The following is a 25512-nucleotide window of genomic DNA, read 5'->3' on the forward strand; positions in this document are numbered from 1 at the left end:
TACCCATTTCACAGGTGATGTTTTCCAAAATATGTGTAAGCTGATGGGTATTAATAGCCGACTTCACACCCCCTACCGACCGCAAGCCAGTGCCAAGGTAGAGAGGATGAACGGGACTATTAAAAATAAGCTAAGTAAAATCATGGCAGAGACTGGACTAGGATGGCCAGAAGCATTACCCTTGGTCCTACATAGCATAAGGACCACTCCTAGACCTCCTCTGAATCTGTCCCCATTTGAAATATTGTTCGGTAGACAACCTCATTTGATTATAAGTCCACAGGAAGATCTAAAGGGTAACAACGAGGTAACTGTAAAGTATCTTATATCAATGAGTAGGCAGTTAAAGCAACAGCAGCAGAAACTGAAATTGTTGTCTACTGATATGCCTGAAACTAACTGTCATGATGTTGAACCAGGAGAATATGTAATGATCAGAAATTTCTTGCGTTCAGGTTGTTTGACTGACCGGTGGGAAGGTCCATACCAGGTGCTGCTGACGAGTACTACATCTTTGAAGGTGGCCGAGAGAGATACCTGGGTCCATTCGACTCACTGCAAAAAGGTCAATCAACCGGTGGAGAAACAAGTAGGAGACAAGGCTGATAGTGTGAACCTGTCACTCGCGAGCTTGTTCCTGGAGGATTGAAAAGGTCGTAGTGAGATACCTGAACCGAGAGAAAATTTTTGCAGGACATGTTGTTAAAATGGACAGGCCTGCTGTGTTCATTTTCATATTCTCTTTTAGAGTGTTCACCATTCTGGTCAGTCCAGGGATATCCAGTGTCTGTGATGGGGGACCGATTGAGGAAACGGGAGCTGATGGCAGTGCTGATGGAGTGGAGACAGGAGGAGTGCAATGCCAATCAGGGGAGTGTCTTTCCAATCTTAGTACTGTTATTGTTAAAAGAGCTATCATTCCGGATACTCAGGGAAGGTGTGGAGGGTTATCGTCTGAGGATTCCTGTATTTGTGAGCTTTGTGGGTCCCTAGTTGATGAGAACTGTATCCAACGGTGCCAACCAAAATATAATCCGTACTGGGGAGGGTATCCTTTAGAGGATTATCACAGCATGGTAGGCAAAGTGTTAAATCAAACCGATTGCTGGGTGTGTTCACATGTGCCACAGGGACAGCATAATGTAGGGTTGGTGCCATTTCTGCTGAATATCACGGAAATTTTAGAATTACAAAAGGGGAAAACATTGGATGGAAAATTCCTCTCATCCAAACCACCTCATTTCAAACTCTATCAATTCCAAGTAGATAGATCACTTTTGTGTTTGAACATACCCAACCCCAATAAACCCGGAGGTTGGGAAGTGACGGGGAATAATCAGACGATGACCTTCGCACAAAGAGCTGATAATGAGTCCATAAACTATGATCTGCTACGCTCAATTAAATCAAGTGGGAAACATTTTAGGTACCGGTATACATTGAGTTCCACCAAAGAAATGATTGGTAAAGTACCAGATGGTTATTGTGCTAAAATAATACAGCCAGAAACTTGCATATACCAGATGGAAGAGCCTGAGATAGGATTGTTTGCAAGAGAAATGTGTTTAATGATAATGATGCATACCATTCCTTATGTTCTCCCTGATAATGTATATTTTATATGTGGAAGAAAAGCGTATAAATGGCTCTCCCCGAGTTCCGATGGTTTGTGTTACCTGGGAAGAGTAGTCCCAGAAGTTATGACCCTCACACATGTTGAAATGCTGAGTATACATAAAAACACACCGTCACCATATCTTCACACTCAATATGAACACAGAGGCAAGAGAAATATGATACCTGGTGATATGCATAAAGCCGCTCAGTTAATCAGTGAGACAACTGGCTTCCAAGTTTTAGTCGCCCTGGATCCCACCAGAATTGCGAGGGGTACATTAAATTTTAGATATATCCAAGAACTTGCTAAATTAATAGATAATATCACCGAGATGTACGATGACACATTCAGGTACACAGGGAGAGAATTGCAAGCGTACAAGAAAAAACTGGTGCAACACAGGCTAGTGTTGAATTATTTAACAGCTGTTACTGGAGGGTATTGCATAACATTGGCCACTCAATTTGGAGTAAAATGTTGCACCTATGTCACCAATGATACCAGCGACCCTAAGGAGGTGATAGACCGGAAGATGGATGAAATTCTGCAGCTCAAGTGGGAATTTCGCAAGAACCATAATGATTCAGTGGCTGAAGTAGGGGAAAAGATAGAAGGATGGGTGTCATGGCTGAACCCAGTGAAATGGTTCTCGGGTCTAGGGGAATGGGTCCAGGAAGTGATCGCCAGCATAGGCAAATTCTTGATCCTTATACTGATTGTCATCATAGTAATTGGCATATGCATCCGGTGTGTTCCTATTGTGTTGAAGTGTGGAAAATGTAAAAACAGAGTGAAATGAAGGAATGAAACTGTGATGGTGGTTAGAAATGATAATATGTATACCGAGGTAGATACAGAACTGCATTATAACCCTGAGCTAGGAAGTACCATCATTTAAATGTGTAATATTTAGACATGCATAGAGGATATTATTGAAATGTTATTTATAGAACACCCTGAAAATGTAAAGTCTCAAATTCCCCTTCAAGACTGCTGTTATAAGACTGGTGCATTCCCACACCTGTCACATGATCTCCCAAGATCCGCGGTGTGCGTATAATAGTAGTTTTATGTCCCCACCCAGAGACACATTATTAATGGATTAAGAACCACCTTGTGCCATCCCATAATAACACTAAATAATATATAAATGTAAGCCTAAATTAAATGCTAATAGCAGATTGTGATAGCATGTTGTTTGCTATCAAAGGGTGGACTGTCGAAGCTGAATAATTGGCTGAGACAAGTTCAGTTTAAAATTTAATCGCGATGACGCCATTTTGCGACTGGCCTCAAGACACCATCTTGTGAATGGCAGTAAGACTCCATTTTAGAAAAGAAAGCTTACACAAGCGCCATTTTGTCAAAAATCCATAGTACACAATCCACAGTGCAAAATTGCTAAAAGTAGCAATTTTGCTACTCACAACGCAAAGTTGCTACAAAAGTAGTACGAACAGCTTTTTCACAATCTTCCCCAAACACCTACCGACGGTGTTTAGCAGACATAAAATAACTTTCCAACACATTAAAATCATCACAGACTTATATTTGAAAAGTAGCAAATTAGTGGTGTTTTCCCTGCACTTCATGTTAAACATAGGACAACGCAAAATAGCTATTTAGACGCACAGCCAGCTTTTTAGTGATCTTTCCCAAACCCATACTGGCATGCTCACACACATACACAGAAGCCTTTCCAACTTAGTGCTGGTCGCTAAGTGCCCCACAGACCGTCAAACGCACAACACAATTTAATGTCATTTCTCCCCGCATACACATTTAAAAGCAATGGTCCCGCAGCACGAAAGGAATGATTATTATTTGGTTTAATCGCAATGTCAGCATATGAAGAAATGAATGTTTTCTGTAACTATGGTTTAGTAAATGGCAAATGGACCGTGATTGGTGCCGTACTGATCTACTCTTTTCCCACAGCATTCCGGTGGCATCGGTGAGGAGATCAGAACATGCGGCTATGACATATGAATGATAGAGAGAATAACTCCTTGAAATGTTGTATGCCATAGTTTAGACTAGATTTATTATGCAGCGGGAAAGTGGACACAATCAGGCTGTTGGAGGCTGGTTTGAGTCTTTGCACTGACCTATGAATTGTACCGTAACGGAAGAAGCAAGAAGAAGAACCAATGAGAACCTGCCAACGTATTCTATTGTATTGCTTATCCCAGTACGGGTATATATGTGAGTGCTCTGAAACGAGATGCCAGTCTGCGGTGGTCCTGTTATGCTGTTTCGACGAAGGTTTCATTACTGATGCCGGTATCTGGTCCCAGAGCGCACGCGTATGTATTGACTGTACCTTATGACCTAAATGTTGTACAATTTAGTTTGCGCTCATTGTTAGATCATAGCGTGGTAACATCTGTACTTTTACCTGAATAATAATCTTTAGCGCGTTGGACCGCTATTCCACTGTCTTAGAGTCTTATTAATGGTATATTTAAAACACAGCGCTAAATAGCGACACCTTATGGTTTTAGGAGGTATAGGCAGGTTTTGTCTTAGAGGTTCTAGGCAGGTGAATCTTAGAGGTTTATAGGCAGGAATGTACTAAAGGTTAATTTGCACGATTCAACACTAATTTACCAAAAATGTGGAATTAACTGTCCAGGGTCAGATTAAGAGCCCATGGGGCCCTAAGTTTGGGGCCTCACTCCTCCGATTTAGCCACCTATTTATCCAGAATATTGCTGGAGCTCTTGAGTGTCTAGATAACCTTAGACACATCTGGATTACCAAGCAACCCAGCGACGTAACAATAAATTGCATCACAATACACACTGCACGATCAGCTGTATGACAGTGCAATATATAGTTATATGTGTAACGTAACTAACCCGCATCATCCACGGCATCGTCCCATCTGATGTGCAGTTCATACGATGGGAAGATTCAGGGTACACACTATACGATTGTCGTTCTGATCCATTACGGACAATATATCTGACAATAAATTGCATCTCGTGTAGACCTAGCGTTAATGCTTCTCCAGACAGTCTTCTGACCCTACTTGACACTATCACATATGCACAGTGGAACTAGAACAACTGACATGGGCTTTCAAATCCCCTATGCGAAAAAACAAAATATAAAAAAATAAAATGTAAAAGCAATATCTACAAAATATTTAAAAAATACATTGTTCTGCTATTCCCAAATAGCATAAATGCTTATTTGAATATATATGAAAATCCTCTGCTATGATCATCCTGAGATAGTCTTCTCCTTACTTTACTTTAGGGAAGCTTATACTAAACAACTCACTGCTTATTAAAATCTTTACGGAACAATTTTATAAAGATTTTTATTGTTGTATACATAATTTTGCAATAATGGTGGTGATTCTGCTGCGGACACATTTGCTATCGCATCTGCTTATATGGTAGCAGCTGCGATAGCACTAATATGGTAATGCAGCAGTAGGCGTCATGTCTCCTGCATGCATTACTGATCCGAGCTGCGTTCCTGGATGCAGCATTGGATCATCTGCATCTCCATCGGGCAGCTGAGTGACGATGGGGTCACGCAAGCCGGCTGTCGAATATGAGTAAATGAGGCCAGGAAATCTCCATCAGCCGACAGAGATCCAGGCCTCTCCACTTCCCCCCAACGGCGGCAACATGCCTCCATTTCAGGAAACGAAGGCCATAGCTACCCTTCCCCGTCCAGGAACTGCCGCAGACTATCAATAACTGATGTGCTGCCGAACTGTCTGCGGTATTACAGACCCATACTGCACATGCACGTGTCTCCTTTGTGAGTAATAACATTTCTACCTAATGCAGAAGTCCCTGGTGAGAGCTTCCAACTTTTTCTTTGGAATATATATATATATATATATATATATATATATATATATATATTGTGACACAGTTAGGTTAGGGGGTCCCTCTCCTGGGTAGAGGACTCCTTCCTTTCACACACAGCAGCTGGGAAACAGTACGCCAGACTGGATGCAAGTACAAGCTGGTCGGCGCCAGTCTTTATTGTGCAATGTCAGAAATAACACAAAGAAAACATAAACATAAATCCTAGCCCTGTTGGGGCACTAACTTCACAGGTAGTTCCCTCACTACCAGAACCTGGCAGGGCCTAATGCCCTCACCAGCAACAAAAGCACAGCACAACACTTACAGTTAGGTTTTCAAGTGTCTCTGAGCAAACTCCCTGTCTGCTCTCCCAGGTGAGACAATCAGCCCTCAACACACTAGGCTTATATTGGCCACTCTCAGGTGGAAACCCTAACAAGCCTGTTACCAGGCTGCGAGAACCAAAACCTGGAGTGGCCGTGGGTGGAGCCCTCCCTCTCCTCTCACCCACTTCCCCCAGGTCCCAAACCGGCTTTTCAAAAAGCCGAGACTCAAGCCTGCTACACTGCAGACTTTCTCCTGGGGATTTTAAACACATAGGACAGGAATCTGGGATAAATGTCCCTGCCACAGAACCACTTTACCAGTGATCCTATCACAATATATATATGCAAATGCCCCCCATTTGCAGTGTGTGTATATACATTTTGGTCCCAGAGGAGGGGCCATCCTGCAGCTACTAGACTCTGTAGGAGTCAGAGCTAGGTGGAGCGGAAAGGAAGACAGGCAGAGAAAGGCTGTGGGGAGGAAGTAGGTGGAACAGCTATATTGGATACTGGAGCTGATTTAGAGCCACTCACTAGATGCGATAGCTCACACAATGTGTATGCAATTTGCGTAGACAGTGCTACCGCACAGCAATGCATTAACATGCCCAGTATTTCTTAGAGAGCGATCACTTAGTGTATGCAGACACCCACCAGCCTGTTTTAAGACGCCCACTTGTGCACATCATGTCCAGGAAGTGTATGCAACCATCGGTACATCGGATGCTATCGCAGCGCTTGAGGTTGACCATACCCTGCTGCAAGCACTGCAAGCACTTCAGTGTAAAAACAAGCCAGGTGACGTGTACTATGATGCGGTCTTGCTGCACACCTCTAACACACCGATGAGATGCTCAGGCACGCCTGCGTTTACACCTCCACTCCCCCGTTTTTAATGGTCAGCCCCTGTTACCACCTCCAAACGGCTTCCCCTGTCACTCACTCTGCTGGGCTGTCTATGTGCAGCGAGCGAATGCATTGTGAACTTTCGCTAAGGTATGCGCATGCGCACTGCGATGCATGCACACAATGCATACACAATGCATACCATCGGCAGCAGCGAGCGTTTGCATCTTAGCGGGCAGGTCTGAATGAGCTCCCCTGTCCTAAATAAGTGGGAGGAGCTTCAGCTATTATAGTAGAGTGGGGTGGTAGTACTTTACTTTTTAATAGAGATGTGCGCTGACCCCTGTGTTTTGGTTTTGGTTTGGGATCCGGATTCATCTCCGTGTTTTGGTTTTGGTTTTGGATCTACATTTTTTTTTATTTAAATAAATATAAAAAACAGTTAAATTCTGTAATTTTGACCTGTTAGTATGCAGTCCAAACCCCAAGTTTTTAAATCCGAGTTCCGAACCGTGGGAAGATCCAAACCTGGACTCAGTTCGACTCAGAGCCCCTAAATATTCGGTTGTTGTTGGCACTCTGAGAACTAGAGATTTGTGGGTTCGGTTTTCTGAAAACCGAGCCCACCCAAACTTCCTCAATCCCTGTGCACTCCAAGCGGCGACTCGGGTGTTCCTACCTTGCTCGGATTCCAAATTGAGGCAAAACGTCATCATCCCAGAGTCAGACTCTCCTGGGTTTTGGTTTCTATATAGGTCCCTCCCACGGTGATTCAGGCACCATTTCACACTGACTCCAGTCTATGCTAATGTGTCCAGTGGCTGCTGTGCTGTGTCCATCCTCTCCACCTCCAGTGGCTGCTGCTGTGCTGTGTCCAGTCACTGCTGCTGTGTCCATTCACTCCCTGTGCCCATTGGCTGCTTTGCTGGTGTGTCCATCCTCTCCACCTACAATGGCTGCTGCTGTGCCGTGTCCACTCCAGTCCCTGTGTCCAGTGGCTACTGCTGTGTCAATCCACTCCCTGGCCCTCATTCAGACCCAGCCGCAAGTGCTGAGCGCTCGCAATCGGGTCGATGTTAAGGCCCTGCGCACGCACAGCGGCCGCACTGCACGTGTGCAAGCCCCGGAGCGAGCGAGAATTTCTCTCGCTCCGGAGCTCACTACAAAAGGGGCGGCTGTCGATGGTGATCGACAGCTCGCCCCGTTTTATAGGCGGGGCGGGGGCGTGGCTACACAAATGACGGAACGCTTGCCGTTTTGTGGGTGGCCGCACTGACATCAGCAGTGATGTCAGTGGAGAGCTTCTTGCTCGATCAGAGCAGGAAGCTCCCAGGGGCTTGCGGCTGCCGAGACCCAACCTTAGGGTCTCGTCGCAAGCCCCGATGGTCGAGATGGTCTTGACCATCGCGACCATCAACGTGGTCGGTCGCTAAAGCTGTGGGTGGTAACCCATAGCTTAGCTAGCGACCAGGAGGCCGCACTTAAAAAATCAAGCGGCCGTCCTCATTCAGAGAGAGCGATCGCTTCTTGCGACCACCTCTAAATGACGGCCCCTGTGTCCAGTGGCTGCTGCTGTGTCAATCCACTCCCTGTGTCCAGTGGTTGCTGTGTTGTATCCATCCTCTCCACCTCAAGTGGCTGCTGTTGTGCTTTCTCCAATCCAGTCTCCTTAGTGTTAAACTGTTAATATTGACCAAGCTAGATTTACAGTACAGGCAGATAGCAAATCATTGTTTATTCTTTTTATATTGCAGGAATAATTATAGTGTTACTTACTAGTGCTGCACTGTGACTCGGCAGGCCATACCCCACTGTGATATAAGCAGTGTGACTCTGCAGTTGTCATTTGCGTAAAAAGTTAATAAGAAAAAAAAAATGTTTTTCTTTATACAACCTGTGGCCCTGATTCAGAGCCGGACGCTCTGACAGACCGCTCGCTCTGAATTAGGGCATCTTTTTTTTTTTATGGAGCGGCCTCCAGGCCGCTCGGATTGCTGTAGGTTGCCACCCACAGCTAATGCGAGCGGCCAGGATGATGGTCGCGATGGTCAAGACCATCGCGACCATCGGGCTTACGACGAGACCCTTGTGGTAGGGTCTCGTGGCCGCAAGCCCCAGAGAGCTTTCGGCTCAAACTGAGCTGAAAGCTCTCCCATTGACATCACTTGTGATGTCAGTGGGGCCGCCCCCAGATGGTAGGCGTTCTCTCTGGGCAGCCACCCCCCCAGCCCGCCCACCAAAGGGGGTGTGCTGTCATTCAACATCGACAGCACGCCCCCTTTGGTGCGAGACCCAGAGCGACGGATTGCCCGTCTTTATCCGGGTCTCGCACATGCGCACGACGGAGCCGGCTCTGTCGTGCGCATGCGCTCTGGGCCACCATCGACCCGGTTGCGAGCGCTCAGCGCTTGCGACCGGGTCTGAATCAGGCCCTGTGTGTGCTGTCCCCAAGTACATTTGTTCACCTACACATAAAAGCGCTTTGTCTCTCCACGCAATGTGAGCTGAGCTGCAAATTGTAGTTGAAAAAAGAAAATTCTATTCTTGTTTGTACTATGGGCCTGATTCAGCAAGGATCGCAGTTGCTTATACGCACACAAACGGCCAATTGTTGTGTTCTGCGCATGCGTATCCATCACAGTGCACGTGCGCGAACCGGCCACTGTGATCGAGACTGCATCCAATTTGATAAGGCTAACTCAGGGCCTGATTCAGAGCCGGACGCTCTTTCAGAGCGCTCGCTCTGAATCAGTGCCCGCCTATTGTATTTTTAGAGCGGCCTCCTGGCCATTCGCATAGCTGTGGGTGACCACCCACAGCTAGTGCTAGTGGCCAGGATGATGGTCGCGATGGTCAAGACCATCACGACCATCGGACTTGCGACGAGACCCTTGTGGTAGGGTGTCGTTGCCGCAAGTCCCAGTGGACTTCTTGCTCTTACAGAGCAAGAAGTCCACCCACTGACATCACTTGGGATGTCAGTGGGGCCGGCCCTAGACGGTAGGCGTTCCCATGGGAACGCCTCCATCTGGGCAGCCACGCCCAAAAAAGGGGGTGTGCTGTCAATCACCATCGACAGCACGCCCCCTTTGTAGCGAGACCCAGAGCGACGGCTTGCCCGTCGCTATCCGGGTCTCATGCATGCGCACGACGGAGCCACCTCCGTCGTGTGCATGCGCACTGGGCCAACATCGACCCACTTGCGAGCACCCAGCGCTCGCAAGCGGATCTGAATCAGGCCCTCAGTCCTCCCCTATCCTGGATTCTTCCAAAGAATCATTGAGCGCTCGGCCTGTTGCTGGAGGAGGATCTTCATCCCAGAAGGGGACCAAGAAGATTACTACTAGTAGTTTAAAAAATGTTTTACTGTAAAACAATAAAACAATCCTTTGATAGAGGAAGCAAGTACGACAGCTGTCACCCAGATGCACAGTGGATCACTTACACTATAACAGCTCTGCTAATATTAGATCTGCATCCAATATCTGCCATTAATGCAGTGGGGTTTAGACAGTTATATGAGGTCCTGTGTCCCATCTAGTTTCCACTTCACTAGAAAAGCAATTCCTTGCCTGTATATGTAGGTTAAAAAGAACTTAATTAGTGACCTCCAAAATGCCGTTGTACCCACTGTCCACTTAAACACAGGTATATGGACAAGCAGTACAGGTAAAACTAATGATTACATGACTGTGTCAGCCCTCTGGGTGGATGTAATGCCTTCAGCAGCACCAACATCTAACATCTAACAAACGCAGCTCATTCAGAGGCAGGCTACTCTCTATATCACCGGCTTCATTAAAAAGCATAGAGATGTTAACGTATTAGAAAAACTCAGGGAAGTCAATCCAAATTGGCTTACCCCACTTGGACTCTGAAAATGCCACAAATATTGTGAGAGCATTACAGCTTGATGATTTTGAACATGTCCCATGTTTTGCTCACACAATCAGTTTGGTGGTGCAGAATTTTAGAAAAATGACAGGGCCATGCAGGAGATGCTATCTGTGGCCCAAAAAAATTTGGGACATTTTCAGCATTAAGCAGCTGCATGTAGAAGATAGCAGCAACTGAACAGTTTCATTTGCCCTGCTACCAACTGAAGTGAATGAAGGAACAGCAAAAAGCCATCCATAGCTACACAACTAGCCATGACATTGGGAGAATGTACCTTACTCCAGCGAAGTGAAGAATAGTTTCTGCGTTGTGCAAGGTGCTGAAACCCTTCAAAGTTGTCACCTGTGAAGTGAGTTCAGACACTGCCAGCTTGAGTCAGGTGATTCCCCTAATTAGACTTTTGGAAAAGCAGCTCGAGAAACTGAAGGAGGAGCTGAAACTAAGCGATTCCGCTAAGTATGTCGGACTTGTAGATCAAGTCCTTTATTCGCTTCACTGGGATCCAAGTGTTGTCAGCATCTTAAAATTGGATCAATACATTTTGGCGACCGTGCTTGCTCTTAGGTTTAAATTCTACGTTGTGTCTTTTTTTCCAATAGACACAGATCTGAAGAGATGCAAAGAGCTGATAGTAAGCAAGTTGTCAGCTCAAGCGCACATGATACGGCAACATCTCCTCCTTCAGTTTCTCTGGCAACTGCGGCTGCCAGGAAAAACTCAACATTTTGACATCTGGTCAGTTCTAAAAGAATTGCCTGAAATTATTGACACAGTCACCGCTACCGCGACTACATCTGATACGGTCACCATTCAAAGAATGGTTGAAGATATTTTTAATCATAGCATCCAAATAGGCATGTCACACAGTCCGTTTGTCTACTGGCAGGTAAAACAGGCAATTTGGAGGCCCTTGCATGAACTGACTTTCCTTTACTTAACCTGGCCACCCTCCAGTGTGTACTAAGAAAGAGTTTTCAGCACAGCCGGGAACCTTGTCAGCAATTGGCGTAGGAGGCTACTTCCTCAAAATGTGGAAAAGATGATTTTCATTAAAATGAACTACAAATTCCATTAGGAAGACCTTTACCGGCAATTACGACAAAGTCCAGAGGCACCTGTAATGGTGGATTCCAGCGGGGACTAATTAATATTGTGTGAAGAAGAATAATAATGATAAGGATGATAATGGCAACAACATCTTGCCTCTGTAAAACCATTTTGTACGTAGAGATCATTGCCAGCTGCCTATTAGTAGCTACTTTGTCTGGGCCCAAACAAACCAATCACTCCAGCCACAAGTGGCAGTCCTTGTGATTGGTTGGCTAAAATGTGCATGTCCTGTTTAATATACAACATGTTCCCAAGGACAATGTCATCTTGCACCTCTTTTCTTTGCATTATACTGTATGCTGGTTGTGGCATTGCTAAATGTCTTTGCATAGATGAGATACCTTTTTAGAATTTATTAAACTGCCATCCTGTCTGCCACTGCAGTGCCATTATGTTTTCTAGATGTGCCATGTTTGAAGTTGAACTACTACAGCAGCTGAAAACTTCTACATGCGGTTAATGAATGCAGAAAATTATCAGAAATGTTTCTGCCCACAGATAGCATCTCCTGCATGCCCCCTTAATTTTTTTATTTCATTTTTAATTATGAACCACCAAGTTAATTTTGTGGGCAAAATATGGGGCATGTTCGTCCAGTCGCAATAATCAATCAACAATCAATATTTATTGAGATTTGGGATTTTTGCTTTTTAACAATCCTTTCCACTTCTCTGATCTGATTTTTCTTATAATTATAACTGCTCTCCCCTCCTCCCTCATAAATTTGCTTTGGAATTCAAAATTTGTATTAAATTTACTGCCAAGCTATCCTTCATTCCTTTCCCTGCCTTCAACTACATACATATTCCATCTCCCTTGGGCCTCTGATCTAGTTCTTGATTAATGAAAACATTCTTGGGTTCTTTCTTTGGGGTCATATAGTTTATTAAACTGCCATCCTGTCTGCCACTGCAGTGCCATTGTCTTTCCTAGATGTGCCATGTTGGATCTTGAACTGCTACATCTTTGTGCGGCCCACTTTTTAACCAGAAAAGAAAACATTGCTAATAGCCAAGGAATCTTTACAAGGGTTGACAAGAAGTCAAGAAAATTAATTGTTGCACTGCAGAGCTAGAGACTTCAAATCAGTCTATCTCACATACAAAATTAACGTAATATCATTACATGTTATTTATATAGCGCACACATATTCCACAGTGCTTTACAGAGAATATTTGGCCATTCATGTCAGTCCCTGCTCACAGTGAAGCTTACAATCTATATTCCCTACCTCATGCTCACACACACACTAGGGTTATTTTTGTTGGGAGCCAATTAACCTACCAGTATGTTTTTGGAGTGTTGGAGGAAGCCCACACAAGCACAGAGAGAATATACAAACTCCACACAGTTAAGGCCATGGTGGGAATTGAACCCATGACCTCAATGCTGTGAGGCAGTAATGCTAACAATTACACTGTCTGTGTAATATAGATTATATATCAAATAATTTAAGAGGCTGACCCGCTGGCCATACTACCCCCCTCCTCCCTTTAAATTTGATTTGGAATCCAAAAATGTAATCAAATTGACTACAGATAAATCCTTCCTTTCTTTCCGTGCCTTTAACTACATACAGTACATACCCCATCTCCCTTGGGCCTCTGATCTAGTTCTTGATAATGAAAACATACTTGGGTTCTTTCTATGGGGTCGTATACTTTATTACACTGCCATCCTGTCTGCCACTGCAGTGCCATGTTGTAAGTTGAACTGCCACGTGTTTGTACCGCCCACTGCTGTTGCTTAGCTTAGTCAGCTAGCTAGCTCGGTGCAACCTTTTGGCCTAAACTGAATTAAAACAATAGTGTGAGCTGTGATGTGTTCAAAATTGACTGGAAATGAATGTTATTGAGATTAATAATACTGTAGGAACAAAAACAGGCCCAAATTATGTGATTTTAGCAGTTTTCATGATCTAAAAAAAAAATACAGATCCAAAACCTGTGAGGGCGTTTTTGCCAAAACCAAAGTACGAAGTTAATACAGAACCAAAACCAAAACATGGGGTTCTGCACACATCTCTACTGAGAACCAGACCCGCACATCTGTACATTTTAGCAGATTTGAAGTGGGAGGTCAGCCTCAACAATGTATAATGGCTGCATGGTTTATGTTTGACGATTTGGGGCTTTAGTGGTCATTTAAAAACTGAATCTCTCCCTAGGAAATGACAGATCCCTTGGATCCTTACACCAATACGTACTTTCTCTTCAGTAAGGACCCACAGAGTCTACACCAGATGCTTCAAAATCCCCAGGCTGTAAACTGGAAGCAGGAGTTACAGATACTAGGTGAGTAGGATACAGCAAGAAATACATATTAATGAGGGGCCTGAAAATGTGTCCTCTGCTTCTGGTACCCAAAAAATAAAATTTAGCTAAATAGTTTGTTAACAATGAAGTGTCATCAGCCCATTGGGTAGAGGTTTTACAAAGCCTCCAGTTCGTACTTAACTACTTTATGGACCTCTCCGAGAGATACCAGTCAGGAGGACCAAGTGAACGGTTTACTACGAAATGCGTCAGCCTAGAAGATGTCAATTTCTGCTGTTTCCTAAATGGTTCCTTTATTTGTTTATGAATGTATTTATTTCATCCTTATTTTCCCCTCACTTGCTCCAGGATTCTCTCTCCCTGACAGTAATTGATTTTATTTACTAACCTAAACTATAAGCAATTTCTACTCTTTCCTCTCATTCTCTATCAGAATACTCACAGGAAACAATACACTATGGCCCTCATTCAGAGCCGTACGCTCTGAGCAGAGCGCACGCTCTGAATGAGGGCCGGGCTCCATTTTCATGGAGCGTCCTCCTGGACGCTCGTATAGCTGTGGGTCACCACCCACAGGCTATACGAGCGTGCATTGTGATGGCCGCGATGGTCGAGACCATCGCGACCATCGAAATTGCGAGCCGGAGCCTGCGGTTGAGGTTTTCAACCGCAAACTCCGGAGTGATTTTGGCTCTATCAGAGCCAAAATCACTCCCACTGACATCACTAGTGATGTCAGTGGGCCGGCTTCTGACGGGAGGCGTTCCCGTGGGAACGCCCCCATCAGGGAGGCATGCCCCCGGCACGCCCACCAAAAGGGGCGTGCTGTCAATCAACATTGACAGCACGCCCCCTTTGATCGGACACAACGAGCGAAGGACTTTCCTTCGCTCGTCGCGTCTGGCGCATGCGCACGACGGAGCTCCCTCCGTCGTGCGCATGCTCAGTCCATAACATCGACCCACTTGCGAGCGGACAGCCGCTCGCGAGTGGGTCTGAATCAGGCCCTATGTGCCTGATTTATAGTTGTTCCTTATGCGGAAGTCTTGGCAGTTAAGCAACTTTTTGTTACTGTACATGCACAAAACGCCAATGATAGTCTTTATGCTCACGTGCGAGCTGTAGTTTTAAATGGCATTCGCAATGTCTCTGTGATCGCAAGGTCCTGAGAAGAGTTCCAAGGATGTGTCTGCGATCGCGTCTGCATTCCCAATCACAGTCTTAAGGGGCATACACACTAGACAATGTGCTGAAAGATATTGGTGAAAGATATTGAGTGTACACACTGAACGATATCGTTAATGATAAATTTCAGTGATGTCATCCTGCCACATCCCTGAACAGGCACTTTCTGACGATATCGTCAGATTGGCCTGTATGTTTGCATGACAGCAAACATCGTTAACGACCCGCGGGAACGTGCATCGTTGGTCTTTCACTGCATACACAATGATTTTGTTATCGTAGATATCGTTCAAAAAAATCGCCTAATGTGTATGCGGCTTTAGAGTAAATTTTTATAGAAAGTTGACCTGGAATCAGAGCATCTGATGTGTCGATGGTGGTGTGTTCTCAACCCTCAAAGGATCTGCACACAATGCAGATAGAGGAAGTGGGCATGGCAACAGTTGTTCAGTCCGTTGCACACTATGGGCCTGATTCAGAGCCGGACGCAATTAGCGCTCGCTCGTCCTGAAAATAGGGGTGGCTATTCAAATGAACCGTTCGCTGTTTGCGGTCTGTTCACGCCTCTAGGTCTGAAAGAGCGAACAAAACTTGCGGTCGTTTTTTGGGAAACTACGCCCCCTGGCCGCTCGCATCCTACGTCATGTCTGTTATTTATTAGATTAATCGAGTACATCGAACAGGGTATGAGCTGCTCGCTATTCTTGTGGTTGCTTTTTCCTACCACAATTTTGCGAGCAGTTCTGGCTAAAAAAAAACCCAGTGACGTGGTCAATGACACTACTGTTTTAAATATGCACACCCATAAAACGCCCCTTTTGACCTTTAAGCACGCCTGCGTTCTGATCTCCACTCCCCGTTTTCAAGCACCTTCCCCTGTTACCACCCACATACGCCTCATCCTGTCACTCAAATTAGCAGGCATTCGCTATTTTGCGAGCACATGAATTTCGGCCGCACTGACTGGTTCGCGCATGCGTATAACGATCCGTACGCATGCGCAGTTGGGCAAACATCGCTCGGAGCGAACGAGCTGCCGCTTACGAGTGGCTCTGAATCAGGCCCTATGTCAGGTGGTGAGTCTGTCACAAAAATTGCAATTGCGATTGAAGCTGAAAATGCAATAGCGTACAACTCTGAGTCAGACCCTATATTAGTGTATATATGGTACTTTCAGCCCTCCAGGAAAAGTCATGGTGAAAGAGGACTCATTGATTCTGTCTGACTGTTGACGCAAAAACTAATGAACAGATTTTCATGAAAACTGCATCATTTTGTGGTGGAAACTCCTAGAAATGACTGCACTTTGGGCCTGATTCAGAAATGTATGCAAACCCGATGGTAAACGTACTTCTTCGATGTTGTGGGATCTACGCATGTGCAGAACTAGTTCTGTGACTTCACTAGGTCAGGCCCAGGAAGTCTATCAGTCTGATAGTATCAAGCTAGTATTAGGTACTCACGTAACCATAAAACCTTTACACCTGTACTTTCCTGCCACCAGCCATTAAAATACGGGGCCTGATACAGACCCGGTTGCTAAGCTGCATTCGCACGCAGCCATCAGCAGCCAAAGTATGCAAATCCCGCGATCGCTAGCAGTACATTAGCACGCCCACTATGTCTCGCCGTGCGATCGCGGTATGTATTTAGACGCCCACTAGCCTGACACAAGACGCCCACTTTCCCTTAGTAACATACGTCATCTCCAGGAAGTGTATTAAACAATTGGTAACATCAGGTGACATCGGACCCATACACAGCACTTGTGGCTGACCATACCCTACCGCAAGTACTGCGAGTGCTGCTGTGTTTAATTCAGCCATGTGACGTGTATGCTGACGATGCATCTTAATTATGCATGCCCCTGAAATGGCGTTCCAAAGTACAGACATGCCTGCGTTCGCACCACCACACCAACGTTACCATAGACAACCCCAGTCACCACCCACAAATGGCCCATCCTGTCACTCATACTTTGTGTACAGGCTGCAAACGCTTCGCGATTGCATTGACTGGTTTGCGCACGCCACTGCATTTTGTACGCATGCGCAGATTGCAAACATCAGGCTATGTACGAACGCAGCCTTGCGACCGTGTCTGAATCAGGTCCAGTGTTCCCAGGAAATCAATTACTAATATCTATGGGCCTGATTCAGCATGGATTGCTATTGTGATCGCGGCTGAAATTACGCACGCAGTTATGCTGCAAAAATATACTAATGTCTGCAATTGTAAAGCCGTTGCTGGTCAACATAAAGATGCCCACTTCCCCTATCTCACATCCATAATACCTTGCAATTCCACAAAAACAGTAACATCGGATCCTCATGCACAATTACAGCAGGTCAGACCTTACTCAGAAATCGCTAACCTTAGTGAGTACACAAGCTGCTTATGCCATCGCAGTGGCTGATTTATGCACGCCCATGTAACGGCGTTCAAATGGTCAGGCATGCCTGCATTTCTCTGACCACCCCCCACGTCATCACTCCCAAATGCTCTCTGCCTGTCACTAACTCTGCGATGGTTTTCCATGCGTGATCGCAGTTCACTGGTCGCACATGCACACTGCAATGCATCCGCATGTGCAGTATGCAACAAATGGCCGACAGTGTGCGCTGTTACCTTATGATGGTGAGATATACTTTAGGTCACTCTAATGCTGGCTACACATTGGCATATATATTGGCCTTTCAATTGATCGGTGTGCATCGGCCAGTGTGTACCAGCGATATGTCTGTGAACGACATCGTTCAGAGACATATCATGTTAGCTGTGCTGCACAGTCGATGCCTAATATATATGCAGATATATTGGCAACGTGCTGTGTGTATGGGCGGTCAGCCGACCACCCGTACACTTGCAGCAGAGGCCACAGGGAGGGGGGCGCGACACACCTTCCGGCCAGCGGGACCCTCGACCAGATGACAGATGATGGTTGTTCAGTGTGTATGAACAACCATTATCTGCAGATACATCTGATAGGTGTATACCCAGCTTAAAAACAAGGGGGTATGTTCCAGCGCTCACCTTTAGAACTTTGGTTCCTAATACCGGTATACTAACATGACATTGCAAACAAACAACATAGAAAGTTTGTATTCCAACTAAAATCTATCAATCAGTTGGAATACAAACTTTCTATGTTGTTTGTTTGTAATGTCATGTTAGTATACCGGTATTAGGAACCATATATTTATTTATAAAATTGTCTTATAGAACTATTAATCTGTATTTAATTGATTTTAGAATAAATTAATGTCACCGTTTTAAATGTGTCAGAGACGTTTATTTTTATTTTTTTTCCTATACTGGGAACTATATAGTTCTAAAGGTGAGCGCTGAAACATACCCCCTTGTTTCTAATATTATTTCTATATTAATAGGGTAGGTGGATCCCTGTTCTATTTTTCCTAGCAGCTACCATTAGACTAACAGGTTAAGCGCAGCCTTACGCATTTTCTTTTGTATACCCAGCTTAAGCCTATGGCTAGAGAGGCCTTCCTTTATCCATAGTTAGTCAGTGATCACTAAATCTGTGAATTATCTGCCTAGCACTATACTCGGAGCCATTTTCCCATGTGATAGTCTGTCTGAGGCAGAGATGCAGCTTTTGCACTCAATTGTAGCAATTAATACTCCCCTCATCCTTATTCATTGTCATATACATTTAATAATGCTTTTACCCACGAGACTATTCTGTCCATTTTCTAATGCGCATGTTCCATGGAGGGAGTTGTCCTGACGGGTTGGGTACAGGATGCCGGCGTTCGGGATCCCGGCGGTCAGAATCCCGACACCAGCATCCTGACTAGGTTAACATCCTGATGGCTCGAGGTAAGATTACTTAGCCTAACCCTAACACTCCCTCCCTGGTGCCTAAACCTAACCTGCTCCTTAGTGCCTAACCCTAACTCTCCCCCTAGTGGCTAACCCTAACCCCTAACCTGTATTGTAACATCACAGAGTCGGCCCGTCATGCTGGTACTTATGGTCCCCTGGCACGTCGTGCTGGGTCTGATGATCCTCTCACACCCCCTAGAACATCATTCTAGGACTTACAGTTCCCTCACACCCCCTGGCATATCATGCTGGAACATATGGCCCCCTCACACCTTTGACCTCCAATAAGAGATTCAGAAATTTTGGCCACAATATATTTGCAATGAAGCAATTATTTTTGTGATTGGACACAACTTTTACGTTGAATCTATAAGTGATTCTTTCTAACATATAGATTACACCTAATATTACTCTTTTTATCCTAGGGTTTCCTTAATAAAGGTTAAGTTTATAATAGTCATACCCATCATTTGCCATTAATAATTTTCATCTACGATACGAGTGCCCCCCAATAAGTGTTTTTGTCTTTTTTTGCCTCTTGCAAACTGTATTTCGGTCCCCTCATACTTGTCCCTACTGATGATCATTGCTATAGTATGATAATGCTTAGGAAACCGCACTTTGGGCCTGATTCAGACCCACTCGCAAGCAGCTGTCCGCTCGCAAGTGGGTCGATGTTCTGCACTGAGCATGCGCACGACGGAGGGAGCTCCGTCGTGCGCATGCGCCAGACGCGACAAGCGAAGGAAAGTCCTTCGCTCGTTGTGTCTGATCAAAGGGGGCGTGCTGTCGATGTTGATTGACAGCACGCCCCCTTTGGTGGGCGTGCCGGGGGCGTGCCTCCCTGACGGGGGCGTTCCTAAGGGAACGCCTACCGTCAGAAGCCGGCCCACTGACATCACTAGTGATGTCAGTGGGAGTGATTTTGGCTCTGATAGAGCCAAAATCACTCCGGGCCTTGCGGTTGAAAACCTCAACCGCAGGCTCCGGCTCGCAGTTTCGATGGTCGCGATGGTCACGACCATCGCGGCCATCAAACTGCACGCTCGTATAGGCTGTGGGTGGTGACCCACAGCTATACGAGCGTCCAGGAGGACGCTCCTTAGTTATGGAGGCCGGCCCTCATTCAGAGCGTGCGCTCTGCTCAGAGCGTACGGCTCTGAATGAGGGCACTTTGTACTCAATAATAATACTTATCAATGTAAATAATTGAGTGTTACTATGTGTATCCTAGGCTGCCAGCCACAGTTGGGGAAGGTGCTACAAGAGGTCAGTTCCACTTATGGAAGCGAAATGCATACAATAAATAACCTGTTATACATGAGGGATGGGATAGAGGAAGAGGAACTGAAGAACTGCACAATAAGGTATAATAACCCATACTGTACAAGACAATACAATGGTTAAGTTGGATAAAACAGACTCTGAACAAAAGGGTTCACAGAATGATGTCACAAAAAAGTATAAATGAAAACCCACTTCCATGTTTCATAAAATTTCAGCCTCGCAACACATAGTGGTTGCCACACTTTTGCATTCACTTTGTACTATAAAATGTGCCCCCGTTCTAAATATGTATTGCAGCAAGTGTGATACCCCATAAGGACCCCCATATATGTGGACTTTTATGTGCTGCACTGTGCTGGAGAATGTTCTGGGACTGGAGGAGTTAACCTTAGGGATGGCCATTGACCATCGATGATTCATAATCATAGATGGTTTATGGCCGATGTCAAAGGCTTTTACCATCAATGGGGTAGAACCAGATGGTTTCCTTCTATCAATGGCACGGCATAATCAAATGGGGTTTTTTTACAAGATGCCAGGGTGTGGAGCATAGCTCCGCCCATGACACCTGCCAAGCCCCACCCCCCGTGCCAGTCAGTAAAAGAACAGGGATGACCATCGGTTGGTGAAACAATCGAGGATCATCCATTGCATAGTTGGTAACTATCGATTGCCACTTGCTATATAACACCGTCGCCTATCCCTAGTTAACCTCCCTTTCACCTCTCAAGTGAATTCCAGTGAGGAGGGACTCTAGGACCCAGGAGCAGCCAACTATGAGCAGCACTTCACAGCTCAGGATTGAAAGTGAAACTAGAGAAGGCAGAGGAGATGCAGGCTGCCATGTGGAGCATAACAGGAGTGGTGTGGTGTACGCCGACGGTGATGGAGAGAAGCAGCTGCAAGGAGTGTGTGTGTGCTGCAGTGTGCCGTGACTGAGGGCTCAGAGAGTGGGGATCAGTAGCTGATCGGGGTAACAGTGGCTGTGAGGTGGAAAGTGGTCAGTTTTCAGTGAACTTACCACAGCACCAAGGGAGAGGAGAAGCTGTGCAAGTCAAGTGCTGCATGCTAAAAGACAAGTGCTGGCATCTGGACAGGTACCATTTGCATTGTAATACATGTCAGGTGAAGGACTGCACATTTATAGAGACTGATCTTAAAGGAAGTGGGTGTTCTGCAAAGACTGTAACCATTTCAAGGACTTAAGTACAGTTTAATACCCGGGTTGTCTTAAGTACTGATCAGTGACGATTAGAGACACTTTTTCTGGACTCACTAAGTAGCGACATAGGGCCTGATTCAGAGCCGCTCGCTGCTGGCGAGCACTCGCTCTGAATCAGGGCGTGTTTTTTTTTTTTTATCCAGCCCGCTCGCAAAGCTGTGGGTGACCACCCACAGCTTGTGTGAGTGGCCTGGAGTCCGTCGCGATTATCGCGATCATCGGGCATGCGACGAGACCCTGTGGTAGGGGGCAAGCTGTCACTCACCATTGACAGCCGCCCCATCTTTTAGCAAGCCCCGCAGCGACTGAAGCTCAGTCGCACATTGGGGCTCGCGCATGCGCACGCCGGAGGTGGCGCATACGCAGAGCGATAACACCGAGCTGCTTGCGAGTGCTGTGCACTTGCGAGCGGCTCTGAATCAGCCCCATAGTGCTTCTTGCCAGCTATATGATGCAATAATATATCATATGAAACTTTCATTTATAGGTGCTTATGTATTGTGTTCTGAAGCACTGATCGTTATGGTAACTGTCTTTCATATAGAAATTAACTGTAGTACATGAATGTTTACCTTACTTGCTGAAAAATTAGTAATTGAGATTTACTTGAACGACTGTACTTGCATTTGTTGTGGTGATATCTTTGCATAGGCTATTGTTTGAGTAATTTGATGTGAACCAGGCTATTGTCAAGTGAATGTGTTAGTAAATAGCTTGTGTTTAGATACTAGTTGTGAACCTCCTGAGATTGCAGACCTCCTCAATAAACTAGTCCTCTGCTGAATAACCGTTTGCGTGGACCCATCTTCCTTCTCTATCTGTAGGTCAGGTGTGGGGATCCAGCTCATCATGTAAAGAAGAACGTGTTTATTACTTACAATATATATAATTTCACTTCAATTACTACAGCAACTTGTTATTTAACAGTAACATTTTGCCTACTTTTATATATGTACAGAAGGGGCAGGGCACCCTGTCCTGTCTGGACAGATTCCCCATCCATCCTTCAAAAATATGATTAGCTGTCAGGCTCACTAAGAGATCTGTCCGGCCCAGTACTAGGGGGATGGGGGTGTAACAATATATGTAGGGGCTTGACCATGCCACATTTTGAATACAAGGGCCCTGTACCAAGCTATCCTGCAATGTGACCATGGCTTCCTGACCGGACCTTGCCCCCTCAAAGGGGCGGATTCCTTGTGCCCATGCCACTACTCACCATCCCTGTCTGTTGGGACGCCATGCATCTAAGTAGAATTATGTCCTTTAGGTGATGTTGAACTGGAAACTTGCACCAGATCTACCTGACACAAAAAGATAAGCTTCCGAAAATGGAAGCATCTCTAAGTACATGCTTGACTTGCGTCTCAGTGCCATTCCTGTATTGAACACTCCTGACCTTCCTCTACAAGTTAAGGAGGCACGATGACCCGCACAGAGATTAATTAAATTGTTTATCCTTCCTAATCTTTCCTTTTGTAATATATTATAATATATCAAAGGAGGTGCACCCTGGAATAGATCATATGAACACTAAACAAAAGAAGAAAGAAATTCCTTAAGTGGGGCAGTCACGGATCAGGATTTAGTATCAACGATGTGCATACTGCAGCTAAATAGGGGAGCCATCTAATGAATAAATAAAATATAACTTTTATTGTTTCATGTTTAATATAAAAATTGAGAAATATAAAAAAAAAAATGTGCAAATAAAATTGTGTGACCACTGTTATTTATGTTATATTAAATCATTCATTAGGTACTCATCATCATGTAGCGTAGTAGCTTTTTATGAGTTTATCATGGTAGGGTGTCTGTATTCTTAGGGACAAAAACACACTTTCACTTTATCCAGATTACTGAGATGTAATATATCATAGACATTAAATTCAAGATATAAGAGAACAACTCTATTAACTCACCACTTGATAATACAAATAGATATGGCCAATCACAGTGATATCATATGAGATTAAAGATGTCAGAAAATGCCCTTTATTTTAACACAGGGCCTGATGCAGAGCCGGACGCTATTTGCGCTCGCTCGTTCAGAAAAAGGGGGTGGCTATTCAAATTAACCGTTCACTCTTTGCGGTCTGTTGACGCCTCTATGTCTGAACGAGCGAACAAAACTTGCGGTCGTAATTTTAGTAAAAACGCCCCCTGGCCGCTCGCATCAAACGTCATGTCCGCTATTTATTAGATTAATCGAGTACATCGAACAGCGTATGAACTGCTCGCTATTCTTGGAGTTGGTTTTTCCTACCGCAATCTTGCGAGCAGTTCTGACTATAAAATAACCAAGTGACGTGGTCAATGACGCTGCTGTATTAATTATGCACACCCTTAAAACGCCCGTTTTGACCTTTAAGCACGCCTGCGTTCTGAATTCCACTCCCCGTTTTCAAGCACCTTCCCCTGTTACCACCCACTTACGCCTCCTCCTGTCACTCAAAATAGCAGGCACTCGCTATTTAGCGAACAAACGATTTTCGGCCGCACTGACTGGTTCGCGCATGCGTATTACAATCCATATGCATGCGCAGATGTGCGAACATCGCTCATAACGAACGAGCGGCCGCTTACGAGCGGCTCTGAATGAAGCCCACAGTGTGATGTAATCAAAGTGTATTTTCACTATCACTGTCAAGAGAAAGAGGATACTATTAGATGGATATGGGTATAATGCCCCGTTGTTCAATATTTGTAGCTTATATATTGAATATATTCCCCCTATTCCATCCAGGGGTAAGAATAAGCCTTAACAGGCAATCTGTTTGTTCAAATCAAATCACACCAAACAGTGTATCCTAAGGCATCCCTGTCACATTTATGCTGACACAATGGGCGGAATTCAATTGTTTACGCGGTCCGGATCTCCTGTCTAAAGTGACAGGAGATCGCGGGCCGCTATTCAATTGCTGCCATTTTTCGCGCTAATCGCGCCCAAAGTGGTCGGGGGTAGCCGCGTAAAGCAGCTACGCTACCCCCGACCAAAGTGCTGGGCGCGACCACGAAAAGTGATGTTTGGGCGCCCAAACAGGTCACTTTTCACACATTTCAGCTGTCACCCCTCTGGGGCTGCGAGCTGAAATGGAGCGCTGGCAGCTGATCGCGCCTGACAGAAGCAACAATTGAATAGCTGCGTTGGGCACGTTGGGGGGTAGAAACAATTGAATTCCGCCCAATGTATTCCCTACTCTCCTAACTCTGTGAATTTAATGTCTATGATATATTACATCTCAGTAATCTGGATAAAGTGAAAGTGTGTTTTTGTCCCTTAGAATACAGACACCCTACCATGATAAACTCATAAAAAGCTACTACGCTACATGATGATGAGTACCTAATTAATGATTTAATATAACATAAATAACAGTGGTCACACAATTTTATTCGCACATTTTAAATTTTATTTAAATTTCGCAATTTTTATTTTAAACATGAAACAATAAAAGTTATATTTTATTTATTCATTAGATGGCTCCCCTATTTAGCTGCAGTATGCACATCGTTGATAATAAATCCTGATCCGTGAGTGCCCCACTAAAGGAATTTCTTTCTTCTTTTGTTCAGTCTTCCTCTACAAGTCAAAGTGAATGACACTATAGGTTATGCTCAATGCAAATACAGGCACAACTGGAGTAAATGCTCAATGTTTTACACAAGTCACATCTTTATGTCCAACTCTAAAACAAGCTTGTGTTATCCAGTTATGAATATCCCTCAGGCCAAAGTAGTTATCAGGCGACATACAGTTAGGAACCTCCACATCATAGTACTAGTACCTGTATCATCTGGATTTTTATGCCTGTGCTGCTTATACCACCAATTGCAAGCAGGGCTGCCATCAGAAATTGCGGGGCCCGGTACTGACAAGATAGGCAGCTCCCCCGGGGGTGAGGGGGGCAGAGCTACACTGGGGGGGTGGGACATCAATTGGTGCCTTTAAGAATTCACAAACTTTGTGCTGTGGTTGTTGTTAGATCGACATGCTATAAAATATATTTATATATATATATATATATATATATACAGTATATATATATTACACTGAAAAAGCTGG

General features: G+C 45.0%; 1 protein-coding gene across 2 annotated transcripts in view; it reads left to right on the top strand.

The window, feature by feature from the left end:
• LOC148502429 (glycine N-acyltransferase-like) overlaps positions 1 to 25512 on the top strand; it is a 75611-nt gene that overhangs the window by 46013 nt on the left and 4086 nt on the right. For both annotated transcript variants that reach the window (XM_088449819.1, XM_088449820.1), the window contains 2 exons: positions 13798 to 13924; positions 20172 to 20304. In XM_088449819.1, the coding sequence (XP_088305945.1) occupies positions 13798 to 13924; positions 20172 to 20304 (260 nt within the window). The remainder of the gene's footprint in view (positions 1 to 13797; positions 13925 to 20171; positions 20305 to 25512) is intronic.

The sequence above is a fragment of the Taudactylus pleione genome, unplaced genomic scaffold (genome assembly GCF_031769625.1).
Source record: "Taudactylus pleione unplaced genomic scaffold, aTauple2 ptg000497l, whole genome shotgun sequence".
Lineage (NCBI taxonomy): Eukaryota > Metazoa > Chordata > Amphibia > Anura > Myobatrachidae > Taudactylus > Taudactylus pleione.